Genomic DNA, 19,944 nt, shown 5'->3' with positions numbered 1-19,944 from the left:
TGACTCTCATTCTCTCTTCCTCGCGCAGGGTGGAGAACATGTCTATGCGGCTGGAGGAAGTCAACGAGAGAGAGCACTCCATGAAGGCTTCACTCCAGACCGTGGACATCCGGCTGGCACAGCTGGAAGACCTTATCGGGCGTATGGCCACAGCTCTGGAGCGCCTGACAGGTCTGGAGCGGGCCGAGTCCAACAAAATCCGCTCGAGGACCTCGTCAGACTGCACGGACGCAGCCTACATTGTCCGTCAGAGCAGCTTCAACAGCCAGGAAGGGAACACCTTCAAGCTCCAAGAGAGTATAGACCCTGCAGGTGAGGAGACCATGTCCCCAACTTCTCCAACCTTAATGCCCCGTATGCGAAGCCATTCTTTCTATTCGGTCAATATGAAAGACAAAGGTGGTATAGAAAAGTTGGAAAGTATTTTTAAAGAAAGGTCCCTGAGCCTACACCGGGCTACTAGTTCCCACTCTGTAGCAAAAGAACCCAAAGCTCCTGCAGCCCCTGCCAACACCTTGGCCATTGTTCCTGATTCCAGAAGACCATCATCGTGTATAGACATCTATGTCTCTGCTATGGATGAGCTCCACTGTGATATAGACCCTCTGGACAATTCCGTGAACATCCTTGGGCTGGGCGAGCCAAGCTTTTCAACTCCAGTACCTTCCACAGCCCCTTCAAGTAGTGCCTATGCAACACTTGCACCCACAGACAGACCTCCAAGCCGGAGCATTGATTTCGAGGACATCACCTCCATGGACACTAGATCTTTTTCTTCAGACTACACCCACCTCCCAGAATGCCAAAACCCCTGGGACTCAGAGCGTCCGATGTACCACACCATTGAGCGTTCCAAAAGCAGCCGCTACCTAGCCACCACACCCTTTCTTCTAGAAGAGGCTCCCATTGTGAAATCTCACAGCTTTATGTTTTCCCCCTCAAGGAGCTATTATGCCAACTTTGGGGTGCCTGTAAAAACAGCAGAATACACAAGTATTACAGACTGTATTGACACAAGGTGTGTCAATGCCCCTCAAGCAATTGCGGACAGAGCTGCCTTCCCTGGAGGTCTTGGAGACAAAGTGGAGGACTTAACTTGCTGCCATCCAGAGCGAGAAGCAGAACTGAGTCACCCCAGCTCTGACAGTGAGGAGAATGAGGCCAAAGGCCGCAGAGCCACCATTGCAATATCCTCCCAGGAGGGTGATAACTCAGAGAGAACCCTGTCCAACAACATCACTGTTCCCAAGATAGAGCGCGCCAACAGCTACTCGGCAGAGGAGCCAAGTGCGCCATATGCACACACCAGGAAGAGCTTCTCCATCAGTGACAAACTCGACAGGCAGCGGAACACAGCAAGCCTGCGAAATCCCTTCCAGAGAAGCAAGTCCTCCAAGCCGGAGGGCCGAGGGGACAGCCTGTCCATGAGGAGACTGTCCAGAACATCGGCTTTCCAAAGCTTTGAAAGCAAGCACAACTAAACCTTCTTAATATCTGCCACAGAAGGCTCAAGAATCCAGCCCTAAAATTCTCTCCAACTCCAGTTTTTCCCCTTTCCTTGAATCATACCTGCTTTATTCTTAGCTGAGCAAAACAAGCAATGCTTTGGGAGGTGTTAACTCAAAGGTGACTTCTGGGCCACAGATCAAGAAAGCATTTGATCTGACCCAGTGCCAGACACAGGGGATTTAAGGCATGTTCACACGTGCTGGGCAGGGAGGGGGAAGAGAGGGAGAAGGAAGGGTTAGAGATGAATGTGTATCCGCAGTCACAGCAGAAAGCCATGAGAGCAGGGGAAACAAGGGGCTTCGAGCACACTCCATGCCAGGAGGCATCTGTTGATTTCTGACCATTATCAAGAGTTGTAGGATGCAGGGCTAAATTGCAAAATAAAATAAAATAGCCAGCGTACACAATGAGATATTCTAAACTTCCATTCTGTTTTCTTTTCACATTGGCTCCATCACTGGTGACTGATGAAGAGCATCCTCTTTATTCAGTATAAGCCGGCAGCAAGCAGTTCTACCTAACGTCCCACATCCTTCTCATGCCAACACTTCTGTAATTGATCATTATAAAGAAAAAACAAGGTAACAGTCATAGTTCACCTGTCTCTTATCTATTCACTTCTGGTGCCACAACTGTTTATCCTTTTTTGAAGAAAATAAGGGAACAGAAATGCCTTTTTGTATTGCAATCGAAATGAAAGAAGAGTTGATGTTAAAAAAACAAAAGTCAAGTGATTTATTATATACAGTGGGCGTTCAAGTCTAGTCGAGCAAGCTCAGGAGAATGTAATTAAATAATTTTATATTTTTTAATTTATTTTGTATCTCACCTGTCATGGATGAATTCATTCACTGAATATGTAATATTGAACTTAAAAAAAAAAAAAAAGAACAGTGGACAGAACTAGCCTGAAATTGCCATGTGGGATGTTCTGTTCTCACCATTCATGTCGTGTGTTGTGCTGCTGTGTGACCGTCATCATTTGCATGGCTCCACCACGTCCTCCTGAACACCTCCAAGACGTAACTGCCAATTTTTCACACCACTCATCACATGACCATTTTGTATATGAATATATGGTTATATGTGGATATTTTCATACCTAGAGTTTTGCCATCTAATCTGAGCTCAGCATAAATTTAATTGGAGTTTTTCAAGGGCTGGTATCTTTTCTATGGAAATGTTCCAAAGTCCTTTTTAAGGAAGTTTCAAAACTATAAATAACCTTAGATTTGACTGGGAGTTTGGTATCAACCCAAAGCCATCAGTTGCAAGCATACCATGAATATTTTTCTTATAGACAGAGCTATAAAGAAAGATACAGTAGACCAAAATAGAAAGCAAATAAACCATATAAAGAGTTCTATAGTATATGCCACTTATACACATGTATATGCATTTATGCAGAGACACATATTTATATATAAAATAAATGGACATAAAGAGCTTTCTTAAGAGGCTTGGACTTTTCTATCACCTTGAAGTATAATCAAGATTTTTTTTAATATACAAGAAGTTCCATTGAAAGAGTTCCTTATACTATTAGACCAAATGTTGAAATTATGATTTTTTAAAATTCCTATGACTTTTCCTCATATCAAACTAGAGTTGTCAAAATGACTCACTGCTCGCCTTCTGCCCTTTTTTGTCTGAAATCACTCACTATCAGGACATCTTATTTATTCTGGCTTTTCCTAAACAAAGTTTTTACACCACGTACAATCTGAATAGACACGCAACTTTAAACCAGCTAGTGTTACAGACTCTAAAGTAGAGGCATAATCTTCTAGATCAGAATCTGGATTGGAAGTGGGATAAAGAAATCTTGACCCCAAATCTTTGGATTCCTATTTGGCTCATTAATGTTTAAAAAAGAATAAAGCCTTTAAGGAAAACAATCTATTGTTCCTGGCCTGAGATACTACCTGGTTCTTTTGTTTAATTATAATTGAAAACACCAAGTTTTACTTCATTTTGTGAAATCAAGTAAATACATGGCCTTTAAATATAAGATAAAAAACAAAATAAAAACTCTTCTGAATAAGCATTTCAGGTATAAAAAGTGTGATGAGGTCACATATAAAGAATTAAACAATTCCTTTTTCACTCCTTGGCATTTACGTGAATTGGTAACAAACACCCAGACTCCCTTATTTACAGCTGTTCTAGAAACACTTAACATTTTATTGGACCCCACACTGGCTATTTCCCTCTCAGCAAACATGCACTGCGTCTGAGAATAAATCAGTCGTTCTTAAACTTCCTTGAGTCATGAATCCCTATGAGGATCTGATGATAACTCTAGGCTCTCTCTCCAGAAAGAAAAAAAAAATGTACATAATGCAAAGTTGCAATATAACTTGAAAGGGTTCATGAGCCCCTGGTTCTATATTCATTATGAGGGAAAGGAACCATGTTTGCTCGTAGTTAATGCAGTTGTAATAGGCACTTTACATTTGAGACCATCTCTCTGTGATTCTCAGGAAGGCCAAATCTCAGCACCAGAGTTTGAACAAAGATTTTGTTATTTTTGTTCTTTAAATTAGATGTTGCCAATTTAATGCACTTACATCCTAACATGTTGATGATTTTAAGTATCAAGCACAATCACAGTGCTGAAGTCTCCCTGAAGGGTCTATAGAGGAATCCAAGAAGGAGGTGAAAACATTATTCATTGACATCAAACACCTCCAAGGCCTCATTCGGGGCCAGATTGGAAGTGAGGGAAAGAAATTTTCAGCGCAAGTGTTTCCATTCATCGTGATTTCAGAGAGAAAAGGATAGGAACTGGGAAACGAAATACTCAACAGTCCTGATCTTGCAATTACCTGATTATTTTGTTGTGCATGAAAATTAAGTTCTAACGTCTGTGAAACATGTGAAATATATAAGCCAAACTTAAATGACTGTAGACACAAACTGTGTAACTTCCATGAGCCATTTCCTTCCTGTGCACATGTATGTGTGTTATTTTTCAGTCCATTTCCTTCCATTTCCGGGTTCTCTGTGCACCAATGTGGCATTGATTCTGTGGCCTTGTGCAGTCAGCTTATGCTCAGCCCATTGATTCCACCACATCCCTGATCGAGGGGACGTTAATTACCTGTCTTTGTGAATTAAGCAGTTTATGAGCAGCAAGTTACTGAGGACCGTAAATAAAGTCATAGAGAGCTCAAGGAAGTAATAGCTTTGGTTTAATCATCTGCTTCAAAGGTGCCAATTTTTACATACTACTATATGTAATGATTTGTTATAAATTGCTTGTTCCTTTTGAAAAAAAATTTAAGGATGTTTTATGAAAATGACCATGGAGGCCTCCTGCTTAACCAATATACTTTATATTTATAGTTAGAGGGCCCCTCCTTGATAGATTTGAATGAGGAGCTGGAAAGCTTGGGTACAATTTTCATGACTAGTTTGTATTATCTCTGCAAGCCAAAAGGTGTATTAGCAGTCAGAATACAGCACTTTACAGAACTGGATTTTTTAAATGTATAAGTTTCCAGGTCTAGGATATTATTTAGCACTTTGAAAGTTCCCCTTTTAAAATATATATATAAGAATAATCAAATGAGAAAAATGTACTCATAAAAACACAAAATGTGTTTCTTCTGAATGTTTCAAATGTATTCTAAAATATGGTTTCTATAGATAATATTATGGTAGATAACTGGATAGTACTTTTCTTTTTTACTTTCTGAGTCTGTACAGTCTAATCTTCCTGAATGTTTGGGCTGTTTAATTTCTTTAAAGATGATAAATATTATCCGGTCATCCATCATGCTCTATCTATAGGCTATACCATTCATATGTTGGTCAATGCTGTATTATAAAACACATGTAAACATGTATGTAACCCATGTTTAACCCAGCATAGTTGTAGCATGTGGTTGTATTAATGAACGTTACAGGAGAGCTTTATAATCATTTATAAATCTGTAACATTCAATAAAGAAACACATGTTGCAATGATTAATTATGTTCCCAATTCCATGTTATTTAGCATCTTTGTGAACTGGGCATTTTTGTTCCTGATCTGCTTGATGCTTTTCATGTTCCTGTAGACCACTGTAAAATATGTGTGTAAGCTGATGTATATCCTCTAATGAGTCCTGCGAGCTGTGGTAGGCAAGTTGTGATTTTGTGAATGGTGAACTGGCATGTTATGCAAAAGACTATATGACAAATGAACTTAAAATGACATTTTAAACTCCAGTTGAATTAGCTGTTTACATCTGCCAACCCCATGCAGAAGCAGTGTACAGTATTTTATAAATATGTTCATTTAGTAACACTATGTTGTTTCTAGATAAAGTGATACTAGTGTGTAGGTTGTTATATATTTGGCCTAGATATTGCATTATAACTCACTATCCTTTAACAATAACAATGTGACTTAAATGAAGTAATCTCTCTCCAAACCTGGTCTTAATTTTGTGTCAACAAAATGCATGCACTGCTTTATGCATTTCTTTTGACTTTTCTAAGGCACTTAACATTTTACTATTGCCTGCTGTGACGCTTAAGCCAGTTAGGAATTCACTCAAACAGTTGGGCTTCTTACTATGGGGATTATGTTCAGTTTTGAAAAATTAAAAACAAAAAAAAAGTAACCAAGGGATTTTTAAATCTTTTTTTTTTTTAAGCACTGAACAAATAATATGAAATAAAGTATTAACTGCAGGTTGTATAGCCATGGGACCCAGAGGTGGCAAGCCAACACCTCTTGGGTCTGCCAAGGTCTAGGTGTTGTGCATCTGTGATATATGCAAGACACATTTCTGATTCTTCAGAGCTACTGGGTGCAAATTGCTAAGCCGGAGATGAGAGCGAAAAGTCCATTTGTGATAGTGCAGAAGTGCGCAGATCGCTGTGAATGTGTGATCCAATGACATGACAAGAGACCTCCCTCCTTGTCTTGTGGCTTCTTCACCTTGGGGGTGAGCCTAGCCTGGGGGTGGGAGGCATGTGTTTGGGTGTCTGATGAAGCACTGGGTGGTTCTAAAGAGTTTACTCTTTTAGAAAATCATCATTACTAGAAGCCATTCAACATCTGTTAAAGAGAGGAGCCAATTTGCACAGTTTTGAAAATGACTGCTCCTAAAATGAGTAGACAAAACTTTCCTCTCAGCCTGCATTGACCTAAGCTTTCTCTTCTTTTTACAAGTTGGATATTCTGTCTCTCAGATTGGAGTCAACCAAAAGAAAGGCTGGTTCCAATTAAGGAAAAGCAATTTTTTTCTTTTAATTCCTCTCAGAAGGTAGTTGTGTTACCTTTTCTCTGATGATTTCCTTGCACTCATCACTGCTAATGAAAGCAACGTGACTGTTTCTACAGGTCATCTAAGAGAGGATTTTGGTGACCAGGTAATCCAGATGGCAATAAGAATGAGGTGAATTTTCCCTTCCTCACCTTACCTAGTCTACCAACCTCCTTAAACCTGCAGGCCCTTGTGCGTTTGCACAATGTTTGTGTGCTGGAAACTGAAAAGACATGTGTATGGCTAGAAGTCCATAGGCTTTGTAAAGAGTGTCAGTGCCAATCAGGACCCATGCCTTCCTCTGGAGGAGACAGGTGGCTGAGGCCTATGGGGCAAAGGGGGAAATTCAGCCTTGTGCCTGGATGTGCGGCTTTCTTTCTCCCCTCTTCTTGCTTCTCTTCTCTTAGTCTAAGACTAGCTGCTTTTTCACCAGACCAACAGACCCTTGCCCCTGTTACCTTTATACCTTGTTGACCCTGGCACAGTAAGCTGAAACAGCGGCCACTTGGAAAAAGGCAAACATTTAGACTTTGTCCCAGGCCTGATCTTCCCACCAACTTAGCCTCCTTCTGCCTCTACCCCGGCTGGTGTTCACATTGACCTCGTCCAATTTTTGCCTCTCTAAATCTCAAGAGTCCTACACATCTTCACCGCAGCTTCCCACACATCATTAAAACCAGCCATCTGCACATAGATTGAGAGGCTGCAACTTCAAACACATGGAGGGGCCAGATCCAGAAAACACAAATGTGTGAACTGGACTGGTGAAAGTCAACAGAAGTAGGGTTTGTAAGTAAGGCATGACAGAATACACATCCCACCACAAACACCTTCAAATTCAGCTTTCCAGACACTGTCCTAGCCAAACAAACATGTCTGTCAGCAGCATTCAGTCCCAAAGGCAATAGTTTGGGACCTCTGATTTAGAGCCAACAGGATCAGATTCTTGATTGTGACTTGGTGAGTGTACACACAAAATACACTGACAACTGAGAGGGGGGAAAAGAAACTCGCCTTATTCAGAGTTACTCTTGTTCTGAATGATATATGCATGTATATTTGTTAGCCACATAATTCTAAACTTGAACACAGAGTCTTTGTGAGAGAGATTCAGAAGAAGAGTACCATAGCATGGTATGAAGACTTACCTGCTTCCTGTCACTACTGCATCTGACCTGAGTTTATATTGCTGCTACCGCTGTGTAAAAACAGTACGTGCAGTATACTGTACTCATAGCCATTTCATAATATAGGACCTAGACTCTCATTTGTAAACGTTCTAACCCTAGTTTATAATGGGGGAAATTATTCAGATATCATTTTTAAATGAATTCCTACAAATACAATGGTTTTGAAATTGGGTTTGCTAAATATATATACATCTTTTCTTTCTTTGTGTATGGATAGAGCACGGTATGCATATCTATTGACACTATAAATATATATAAATCCTTAGAAGAATTGTTCTTTTTTAAAGGTCTATTATTGGATTCACAATGCACTTTGAGTTTGATTGTTTAGATATACAATTCAGAGCAGAAGTTGGCAGATACCACGGGAAAAACTTTCTGAAATTTCTGTAACAAATGTTTTGCAATAAAAAAAAAACCTCAGTAGTTTAAAACATGACTTGGACTTCTTTGTGCACTTATTTGCTGCCATCTAGTCTTCACCATCCTCATCCTAAGAACTTTTGGAGTAGAGATAATTGCCTAGGGCTCCACAGATTACTTGTTCCAGTGAGCAGAAGTTGCAAACTGGTAGCCTGTGGGTCATATCTAACTAGTAGGAAAAGGGTATTATTGGCCAGCAATTTTTTTTTAATTTGGAACATTTAAAAATTGAGCCTGGGCACAGTGGCTTACTCCTGTAATCCCTGCACTTTGGGAGTCCAGGGTGGGAGAATCCCTTGAGATAAGGAGTTCGAGACCAGCCTGGCCAACACGGTGAAACCCCATCTCTATTAAAAATACAAAAATTAGCCGGGTATGGTGGCACATGCCTGTAGTCCCAGCTACTCTGGAGGCTGAGATGGGAGGATTGCTTGAGCCCAGGAGGTCGAGGCTGCAATGAGCCAAGATGGCACCACTGCACTCCAGCCTGCCTAGGCAGCAGGTCGAGACTCTGACTCAAAAGTAAATAAATAAATAAATAAATAATTGACAGATTTCCCATCTAATTCCAGATTTCTAGCTTCTTTTAAAAAACCTGAAGATCTGGTAATATGAGACCCGTGTTTTCATATGACAATAATCAGCTGAATCATGGCATCTTGGGTGCTCTTTTAGAAGGAGCCTGTACTCTCTAATATACCACAGTCCCCACCATTCTCAAGTTCCCTTTACTCAGAGCATTACCTGGATGGCCCCTATATGTACTGGGAGGATGAAATTCAGCCCATAACAGTGGGTGAATTTGTGAGTGGAAATGTAGTGGTCTTTTACAATTTTAATTTCTTTTAAGGTAAAGGAATCAGAATACAAGAATCAACTGGAAACAACATATGTGTTGGTCAACAGGAGAAAATAACTGATTATGATACATGATTAAAAATAATTAAATTTTGTGTATTGACATAGATGTCATTGCTATATTCTTAAGTCTATTTAAAAAGAAGTACGGAGAAGCATCTATGGTCTGTCTCAGTCCATTTGGGCTGCTATAACAAAATACCTTAGGCTGGGTGATTAATTTATAAAAAGAGAAACTTATTGCTTACAGTTCTGGAGGCTGGGAAGGCCAAGATCAAGGCACCAGCAGACTCGGTGTCTGGTAAGGGCTTGCTCTCTGCTTCACAGATGGCACCTTCCTGCAGCCTCACATGGAGGAAGGGGCAAGGGAGCTTCCTTGAGCCTCTTTTAAAAGGACACTAATCCCAGTCGTGATGGTGAAGCCTTCATAACTTAATCACTTCCCAAAGATCCCTAATACTATCACACTATTAGCTTCGAACGTGAATTTTAAGATGACACCAACATTCAGACCATAGCATGTTCTAATATCAATTTTTGTAAAAATTAAACCAGGCATATAGATTATGGATGTATTTGTATATGAATAGTAAAAGTCCAAAAGAATATCACAGAAGAGAATAAAATTTTTGCAACAGAACTTTTTTTTTCACAAAAATTCAAATGCTGTGTAAGGGCAACCTAAAGTGACCTAAGTAAAATTAATGCAAGTATCACTAGACATGAACCAGGAGGATTTTCTTTGCTTTCTTTCTCCTCAGAAACCTGTTGTAGGTATTGTGACAATAATCATAAGCCTTATAATGGCAGGTCATCTTCTCCAAGGTGTGGTAAAGCTGGAATAAAAGAAAATAAAAATGGTAGCAATGGTTTAACTATTAATGTTGGGAAATTATAATTTTAGGCATAAATATAATCAATGCCTTTTGAGCAGCTACTTTGTTCCTCCAGAAGAACTGAAAATTTTATTAAAAAAGCAAGACAGTCATGACTAAAAAGATAATTACATGTTTTAGTTATTTAATTAGAGCTGTTGAAAAAATGGGGACAAGCAGCCTAAGTTTAGCTCATCAACACTAAAACTATTCAAGTAGAAGCAAAATAGCCACCAGAAAGGCAGCGTATGGATGGTTTCCCACATTTGGGTTGGAAATTGGACTACAAAATCTGCTCTGAGACTCTGTGTAGAACAGACTCAAAATCTTCTTAGAATAAAAGGAAAGAATGAACATTTGTAGCCTAGAAGGACCTGAAGGAATCGGGCAAGACTAAAGAAGCCAGGAGGTAGAGTCTGGCATTTCCAAGCCTGGAGTCCCAGGCAAAAACAAAGGTGTAGCCGCAAGAATAATTGAGGCAGGCCAGGCGCGGTGGCTCACACCTGTAATCCCAGCACTTTGGGAGGCCAAGGCAGGTGGATCACCTGAGGTAGGGAGTTCGAGACCAGCCTGACCAACATGGAGAAACCCTGTCTCTACTAAAAATACAAAATTAGCCAGGCATGGTGGTGCATGCCTATAATCCCAGCTACTCGGGAGGCTGGGGCAGGAGAATTGCTTGAACCCGGGAGGTGGAGGTTACGGTGAGCCAAGATTGCACCATCACACTCCTGCCTGGGCAACAAGAGCAAAACTCCACCTCAAAAAAAAAAAAAAAAAATAATTGAGACGAATGCCTGAGCTCCAGTTGGAAACCAACCTAACCAGAGCAGAGGATTCACATTGGAGATTTGCCAGAAAGTATGGCAACCCCTTATATTCATTTAATCTCAACACATTTATGAGATTGCCATTAATATTCCCATGTCCCAGATGGGAAAAAATGGGGTTCATTATTTTATTTTGTTTTATTTTATTATTTTGAGACAGGGTCTCACTTTTTTGCCCAGGCTGGAGTGCAGTGGCATAATCTCGGCTCACTGCAACCTCTGCCTCCCAGGTTCAAGCAATTCTCCTGCCTCAGCCTCCCTAGTAGCTGAGACTACAGGCACACACCACAAGGCCTGGCTAATTTTTGTATTTTTAGTAGAGTTGAGATTTTACCATGTTGGCCAGGCTAGTCTTGAACTCCTGACCTCAAGTGATCTGCCCGCCTCGGCCTCCCAAAGTGCTGGATTACAGACCTGAGCCACCGCACCCAGCCCCATCATTTTATACATCAATGGTTTGAACGTTATTCTGTGATGAAAAGAAAGCGACTGAAAAATTCTGGTCCAAAATGTGGGCTGTAACATTATGGCATGGCAAGGGAGAGGGTAGGTACAGTGAGACTAATTGCAGGATTCCAGGTTCCAGGTGACAAAACTTTATAGATGAAAAGACACTTTGGAGAAATTTCACAACGCAATTCAGGAAATATTTCTTGGATATCCACAATTTGAAAAACACTTGACTAAGTGCTAGTACCTTCTGTGTGAAATGTCAGCCTCTTACTCAATTTCCTGGTGAACAATTAGTCATATTTCATAGAGGACTATTTTTCAGTGTATGAGCATGACTTGAAATGCCTCCTTGCTGGCAGTCATTTTGTGCAATATGGAAGAGCTCTATACCTTTGGCTACACCCTTAGAGAAGGAGGCATTGACCCAAGAACACCAATCAGAGTTTTTTCTTTGAGGATTTGGAATAGAGTTGAGAGAGCTGAGCAATTCCGGGTATTGAAACCATAACTTATAGTCTCAGGAATTGTCAGCAATCATGTTTCTACGTACTGGCTGACTTGCAGAAGAAGTCAGTCTGCCAAAAAATACAGAAATGAATAAAGACACAGAGACGGGGCAGATATATAAAACGAAGTTTCTAGGCTCTTCCTGGAACATGGCTATCATCTCACCTTTGATGTCTAAAGCCATATCACTATCTTTAAAATAAATTATCTCTTTAGTAGGCTGAATAATGGCCCCCAAAGATGTCCATGTCCTAATCCTCAAAAATCTGTGAATGTTACCTTATATGGCAAAAGGGATTGTGCCAACGTGATTAGGAATCTGGAGATGGGTAGATGATCCTGGATTCTCCAGATGGGTCCAGTGTAATCAGAAGAGACTTGTAAAAGTGAGGCAGGAGGAATCAGATTCAGAAAGTAGACTAAGTGACAAGAGAAGCAGAGATTGAAGTAATACAACGTAAAGATGGAGGATGTGGCCACAAGCCAAGGAATACAGGAGCCCTCCAGAAGCTGGAAAAGACAAGGAATGCATTCCTCTCCTAGAGTCTCCAAAAGTAACTGCAACCGCAGACATCTTGATTTTAGTTCCTTCAAACTCATTTTGGATTTCTGACTTTCAGAATAGTAAGAGAATAAATATGTGTTATTTTAATTCACTGTTTCTGGTGTTTTATTATAGCAGCAATAGGGAAGTAATGAACCCCTTCCCCACCTTCATGATTTTAAAAAATCATGTTGGTGTCTAATTTTGTGCAACCACAGACTCTAAGTCTACTATATCTTTTTAATACTAGGATGTCAGCGACTATAAGAAACACCACCAAAATAATACCAGATTTGGGAAGACAGAAATATTGCCACATTAAATGTATACATTGATCAAAAATTATATCCTGGATTCAGGATGTAAAAAACAATGTGCTTAGATTTAATAAAATAAGACAGTATATCCTTCAAGTCACAACTAAAGGATACATTGCCTTCACAACTCTGCCTCTATGAAGCATTCTCCAGCCTACCACAATGAACTTTCCTTTCCTGACCAATGATATGGTTTGGATTTGTGTCCCTGACCAAATCTCATGTCAAATTGTAATCATCAATGTTGGAGGAAGGGCCTGGTGGGAGGTGATTGGATCATGGTGGCAGAATTTCCCTTTCCTGCTTTCATGAAAGTCAGTGAGTTCTCATGAGATCTGGTTGTTTAAAAGTATGTGGCACTGGCCAGGCATGGTAGCTCATGCCTGTAATTCCAGCAGTTTGGGAAGCCAAGGCGAGTGGATCACTTGAAGTCAGGAGTTCGAGACCAGCCTGGCCAACGTGGTGAAACTCCATCTCTACTAAAAATACAAAAATTAGCAGGGCGTGGTGGTGCATGCCTGTAGTCTCAGCTACTAGGGAGGCCGAGGCAGGAGAATCGCTTGAAGCTGGGAGGTGGAGGCTGCAGTGAGCCGAGATCACACCACTGCACTCCAGCCTGGGTGACAGAGTGGGACTTCATCTCAAAAAAACAAAAAGTGTATAGCACCTCCCCCTTCTCTGTCTTCCTCCTTCTCCAGCCATGTAAGACGTGACTGCTTCCCCTCAACCTTCTGCCATGATTGTAAGTTTCCTGAGGCCTCCCCAGCCATGCTTCCTGTATAGCCTGCAGAATCGAGAGCAAATTAAACTTCTTTTCTTTATAAATTATCCAGTCTCGGGTAGTTCTTTAGAGCAATGCAAGAACAGACTAATAAAACAACACATCAAGCGTTGCATTTGTCCTCTATCACAGCAATTGTCCCTCTACACAATACTGGTAAGTTCACCTGTTTATCTCCCAGCCAGACGGTGAGAGCCCTGGTCCCTAGCTTAGTGCCTGCAAATAGCAAGAATGAAGAAATAAATAGACAGTTCCTGCCCTCAACAAACTCCCAGTCTGGTAGAAACACATATGTTACCATACGAATCAAACTTTTCAAAGCACCATAAACAGATTATATAAACAGAGTCCTCTAGATTACAGAGTGTACTTTTAATGTACATTCAAATTTGCAATAACTGGAAAGAAGGGTTGAAAGAAAGCTTGGAGGGGCTTCTCAGAAGAGGTGATATTTGAGCTCAAATATGTTGGCCTTGAAGAATGAGTGGAATTTCAAGAAGCAGAAAAGAGGGAGCAGGGAAGAGATTTCAGGAAAAGTAGTATAGCATGACCAAGAAGAATCACAATGGCATGAAAACACAACAGAGTGCTGGAAGACAGGTGAGAGATTCATTGTGACTGGAGCATATGCCAACATATTGGAAGTGGAATGCTCTAGATATAAGCTAAGGAAAATTTGAACTAGGTAAGAGCTAAAGATGACCTGAAAGTGGAAATGATAGAGGAAGCCTGTAATACTGTGAAATATTTGTTATTTGACCCCATTGCCTAGCATACAACTTCTAAAATCCTTAGAATCTCCAAAGTGACACCTTTTCATATTCTAGTGAGCTGACTGATGGTTGGCAGCCCCTAAGTAGTTGCAGAATGGGGGCTAGTCACTGGAAAAAACAAGGTATGATTAGAGGGTTGGGACTTTCAGCTCCAGCCTCCCCCACCTCTAGGGAAGAGAGAGGGACTGAAGGTAAGTTGATCACCAATGGCCAATGATTTAGTCAATCAAGCCTACTTAATAAAGCTTCCATAAAAACCCAAAAGGACAGGGTTTGGAGAGCTTCTGGATAGCAGAACACCTGGAGGTTCCTGGAGGGTGACATGCCCAAAGAGGGCAAGGAAGCTCCACACCCTTCTCGTACCACACCCTATGCATCTCTTCATTGGTATCCTTTGTAATATAATAAAGGAGTAAATGTAAGTAAAGTGTTTCCCTGAGTTATGTGAGCCACTCTAGCAAATCAATCAAACCCAGGGAGGGAATTGTGGGCACCCAGATTTGTAGCCAGTCAGTCAGAAGCACAGGGAAAACAACCTGGAGCTTGTGGTTGGCATCAGGAACAGAGTGTGTGGGCAGTCTTGGAGACTGGGCCCTCAACCTGTGGGATATGACACTATCTCCAGGTAGACAGTGTCAGAATTGAATTGAATTAGAGGACACCCAGCTGGTGGCCACTGCAGAACTGATTGCTTGCCTGGTGTAGGGGGGAAAACTTCCACACATCTGGTCACAGATGTCTTCTGTGTTGACTGTTGTGGTGTGAGAGCAGAGGAAAAATGGTTTGTGCTTTTTCCCCTCAAAGCGAAAATGGGAAAGAGACAAGACTTGCTAATGGAGTAAAAGGGCCATGGAATGGGTTAAATATAGCAGGAAGGATCAGTTAGGCAGACACAATGGGGTGAGAGTAGATACAACCAATGGAAAGAGAAAAGTTAAAGATGACTCTGAAGTCTCTAGTCTCAAATGTAGGTCACAGAAATAGTCTGGTGAGTGTGCAATTGTATATTGCAATTGCAATCTCATAAACATTTGCTGAATGGATGAGTGAATACATGAATTATAAAACAAATGAGTGACGAATTGAATGAATGAACAAATGAATAATGGTTCTTTGCCCAAACAGTGGCAAGTAGACAGAAGGCTGAGGCAGAAGATACATGGAACCTTTTACTCAAAATTAAATCTGGGCTGAAAAGTGTTTTGGGGACCATGGCCCCAAATGCTTTGCCCACCAAGGTATTTTTCCCCCATGTGGTATGTCTGAATACGCCCTCAGTGAGTTCCCAATCTAGAAGGAACAGATATATATATATATCCAACAGATGTCCCCTAAGAAATATTTAGAACTTGGCATCGAAGCTAACTTTGTCATGGGAAGATGCTCCTAATAGGGTGATCCACTGGAGGCCCCTGAATCAAGCAAGAGAAGGTGACAGGAAGATTGGAGGAAAAGTGTGGCATCCCACATGACCCAGAGATACCACAACTGGGAGCAGAGGTGGCCTCCGGACTCACCAGTCCCTTCCATTGGGCACCCAGATGCTTGAAGCCTCTCAAAAATTATTTACATGGCATTATTCTTGGTTATATTTATTCTCCACCCCCACACCCACCCCTATCATTCTCAATGTATAATTTAAAGAATCCATTCTGTCTTATCTTATTTGGTAAGCCTAGCAATGCTTCATCAAATAAAGTGCTTTCTCTATTTCAGAAAAAAAAAAAACTGATCTTTTTTGTGTCAGTTCTACCAAGGGATCCACTTCTCGTTTTGTTTTGTTTCGTTGTTGTTTATTGAAACAGGGGTGGAAGGGCTATGTGGAGAAGAATGATGTAGGTGGAGGGGTAGAATTTGTTTCCATAGATATCTCTCTCTCTCTCTCTCTCTCTCTCTCTCTCTCTCTCTCTCTCTCTCTATATATATATATATATATATATATATATATATATATATATATATTTTTTTTTTTTTTTGCAAAGCTTGTCCCTATGTAATCCAGGCAAAAGAACCTAACTGGTCTCCCCTGTGTTGCTGGCTTCTAGATACTGCAGGGGCTGTTCCTAAATTTGCTTCCTTTCTTAGGGATTTCAACCAGACTTGTCTCTGCTATTTGGGGTTTCTATGCTGACAACAAAAGCTCCCTAGTGGCTCTGTTTCATTCAACCCATTTTACTGGGCCATTAGCTCAGTCTGCAGTGGCAGAAAATCAGGTCAATTCTACAAAGTACACAGACATTCCAAAAATTTTAATAACTGATTTTTTTTTTCCTAATCAGTTTTTTCCTCTCGGTTTCTCTATCTTTTAAATGGGGCTTAGAGGTTGAATCAGATCCGTGGCTTCTAAATTTCTCAGGTTACAACTACTTATCAGAATCTGCTGAAAACTAGAAATCCTTTCTAAGAGGGAAAAAGAAAGCTGAGATTTGAAAGACTGTTTAAAAGGGTTCATGCAATCCCTAAACTCATCCACAGTCACCAAGGGAAGAATCTATGTACCCCAGGTTAAGAAATGATTGTGCCTCCATCTCTAAAGCCCTGAGACTCCATGCAGGCTGCCAAAACAGAAAATACACAATCATTTTTGGAACATCTGTCTCTAGAAGAAATCAGGCTGACAGCTGTATGAGCCATGATATTGTGAGCAGCAAGCCCTCGCCCATCCTCCTCCACAGCTGTTGAACAAATGCACTGAGGTAGAGACAGTAAGATCCTGAATTAAGCAAATCAAACTATTCCCGACAAAGGCAATATGAACAGTCTGTGCACCTTCCAAGTCTCCTGTAAACCAAACCTCCAATGGTAAGCTCTGCCTTCAAGTGAAGATTAACTGAGTCTTGTCAGTTATCTCAGTTTCTCTTGAGATCAAAGTCCCTGCCTCTAACTCCTAAAGGGCTGCCTGCTGACAAGAAAGCCACCCCTATTTTTGCAAGTGGCCTTTCTCATTATGACTTTATGGGATTGACACGTAACTCTCACTCACACTGGATTTTATACATGAACAAGCTTCATCTGCTATTTTTTGAACCATGAGCTGCTGTTTCACAAACACACACTACCACTATTGTCACATCTCTTCATTTTTCCAGTGAATCCTTTGAATCCTCACATCTTCTGAGTTGGAAGTCCACTGTCTCCCCTTAAGTCTCTCTGCTCCCTCTTTTTTCCTCTAACTCTTAATTATGAAATTTTCAAACATACAGAAACAGTGAAGTAATAGAAAAATGAATATCTGTATACCCTCCATCTATATTCAACAATTATTGACATTTTGCCCTATTTGCTTTCTCTGTATGTATATATGTTTCTAAAACTATATGAGAGTAAACTGCAATAATTGAAACATTTCATGGCCAGGCCCAATGGCTCACACCTGTAATCCCAGCACTTTGGGAGGACGAGGCAAGCAGATCACTCAACATCAGGAGTTCGAGACCAGCCTGGCCAACATGGTAAAACCCCATCTCTACTAAAAATACAATAATTAGTCAGGCATGGTGGCACATGCCTGTAATCCCAGCTACTTGGGAGGCTGAGGAGGGAGAATCGCTTAAACCTGGGAGGCAGAGGTTGCGGTGAGCCAAGATTGCGCCACAGCACTCCAGCCTGGGAGACAAGAGCGAAACTCTGTCGCAAAAAAAATAAAAAAGAAAAAAAAAAGAAAGAAACATTTTACTTCTATATACTTTAAAATTCATCTCCTAAGAATAATAATATTCCCCTCCATAACCACAATACCATAAGAAAATTTTAAATGATCCTTAATGTCATCTAATATCTGTTTCATACTCAAATTTCTGCAATTGTTTCCAAATGTACTTTTGTGATGATTTTTTATTTTCCAAATCATCACCCTCTGGCTGACATAGCCCTTTAACCTTTTAGTCTGGAGCAACCTCCAAGCACACACTTTGCTTTTCATGACATTGACTTTTTAAAGAGTCCAGGCCAACCATCTTGTTGAATGTCTCACATTCTGAATTTGTGTGATTATTTTCTCTTGTCTTATTTAGGCTCCTCTGTCCCTTCTACCTTCTATAAACTAGAAGTTTGGCCTAAAGCCTTTTTCAGACTCAGGTTAAATATATTTGGCACAGGCCGGGCGCAGTGGCTCACACCTGTAATCCCAGCACTTTGGGAGGCTGAGGCAGGTGGAGCACCTGAGGTCAGGAGTTCGAGACCAGCCTGGCCAACATGGTGAAACCCTGTCTCTACTAAAAATACAAAAATTAGCTGGGCATGGGGGCACGTGCCTGTAAGCCCAGCTACTCAGGAGGCTGAGGCAGGAGAATTGCTTGAACCCGGGAGGCAGAGGTTGCAGTGAGTCAAGATCGCGCCACTGCACTCCAGCCTGGATGACAGAACGACACTCCGTCTCAAAAGAAAAAAAAAAATATTTGGCACAAACACTTCACAAGTATCTTATGTACTTTTGTATTACAGTAGAAGCTCCACAATGCTATTAGTAGTGGTTAAGGTAGAGACCACCAGATCTCTCCAATGTAAAGATATATTTTACCTTTACAATCCATAAGTAAACTGTGGTGTGACACTTAAGTCACATGAATATATCATTCCCCCAAGAATTTTACAACGAATGGTTTTAGTGTGAAGAATTTTACACCTAATGGTTTTAGTGTCCATTGATACAATCCTTGAATGAATACACTGGGGATTGCAAAATGTACCCCCTTCCCTTCTGGAATTAATCCAAAAATGTCAGTTCTACTTTCACATTCAAATGAGGTTAGCATGAGGTCTGAGCAGTCCACTACTGCCATTGCTTCTTCTTGTCACTCAGTGTCACTGTTGAAGACAGTCCCTGCACAACCCTAATGGTTCTGGTCCACCTTGAGATGGTGCCACTTGGATCCAAATCCTTGAACAGGCTGCTGTATTCCAAAAAAGAGGCCAATTCCAGCCTATCAGTGATAAGTGGAGCTCTGAGTGCCCCTCCCCTATGCTCCCAGTTCAATTCTCAGGTTCACATACGCAGACTCACTCAGCACATCAGCCTCCCTAGGAGGGCTAATTTCACAATAAGTTCCAGCAACTTCCACCTCATGGATTCCATGAGGAAACTGACTTTGTTCTTTTCCCAAAGACCCACACTAAGGGGCAGGCAGGTTTTCCTTTATAACTAAATAGAGTGAGACTGATGATACTCCCTGTCCACACTCACCCTTCTTTTTTCAGTTTATTTTTCTTGCCTTATTGCACTTATATTAAAAAACTGATTATTGTGACATGTAACACATATGGGAAAATCTATGTAAATAAAGGTCTGGCTAATAAGCCCAATGAGTTCCAACATCTGAGAAGCCCCAGTTATACCTTAAAGGGGGATAACTATTATCTCCTTTAAAAGTAACCATTACCAGGCACAGTTGCTCATGCCTGTAATCCTAGCAATTTGGGAGGCTGAGGTGGGATGATCACTTGAACCCAGGAATTTGAGACCAGCCTGGTCAACACAGGGAGACCTTGTCTCTATACAAATATAAAAACATTAACAGGACACAGTGGCACAAGCCTGTAGTCCCAACTACTCAGAAGAGTGAGGTGGGAGGATGGCTTTAGCCTAGGGAGTTAAGGCTCCAGTGAGCCAAGAGCACACCACTGC

General features: G+C 41.0%; 1 protein-coding gene and 1 long non-coding RNA gene across 22 annotated transcripts in view; one reads left to right on the top strand and one right to left on the bottom strand.

Moving 5' to 3' along the window:
• TRPM3 (transient receptor potential cation channel subfamily M member 3) overlaps nucleotides 1-8,399 on the top strand; it is a 903,328-nt gene extending 894,929 nt beyond the window's left edge. For 13 of the 21 annotated variants that reach the window (XM_055350775.2, XM_055350774.2, XM_055350777.2 and 10 more), the window contains one exon: nucleotides 29-8,399. In XM_055350775.2, coding sequence (XP_055206750.1) covers nucleotides 29-1,481 — 1,453 coding nt within the window. In that variant the 3' untranslated portion in view covers nucleotides 1,482-8,399. The remainder of the gene's footprint in view (nucleotides 1-28) is intronic. The other 8 variants (XM_055350779.2, XM_055350780.2, XM_055350778.2 and 5 more) reach the window with 1 other exon arrangement.
• The window catches only part of LOC129524622 (uncharacterized), a 187,169-nt gene that overhangs the window by 65,000 nt on the left and 102,225 nt on the right, over nucleotides 1-19,944 (bottom strand). The window lies entirely within an intron of this gene.

Source organism: Gorilla gorilla, chromosome 13 (genome assembly GCF_029281585.2).
Source record: "Gorilla gorilla gorilla isolate KB3781 chromosome 13, NHGRI_mGorGor1-v2.1_pri, whole genome shotgun sequence".
Taxonomy (NCBI): domain Eukaryota; kingdom Metazoa; phylum Chordata; class Mammalia; order Primates; family Hominidae; genus Gorilla; species Gorilla gorilla.
Note: the sequence above shows the minus strand (reverse complement) of the source record. Positions and strands in the feature narration are given on the sequence as shown.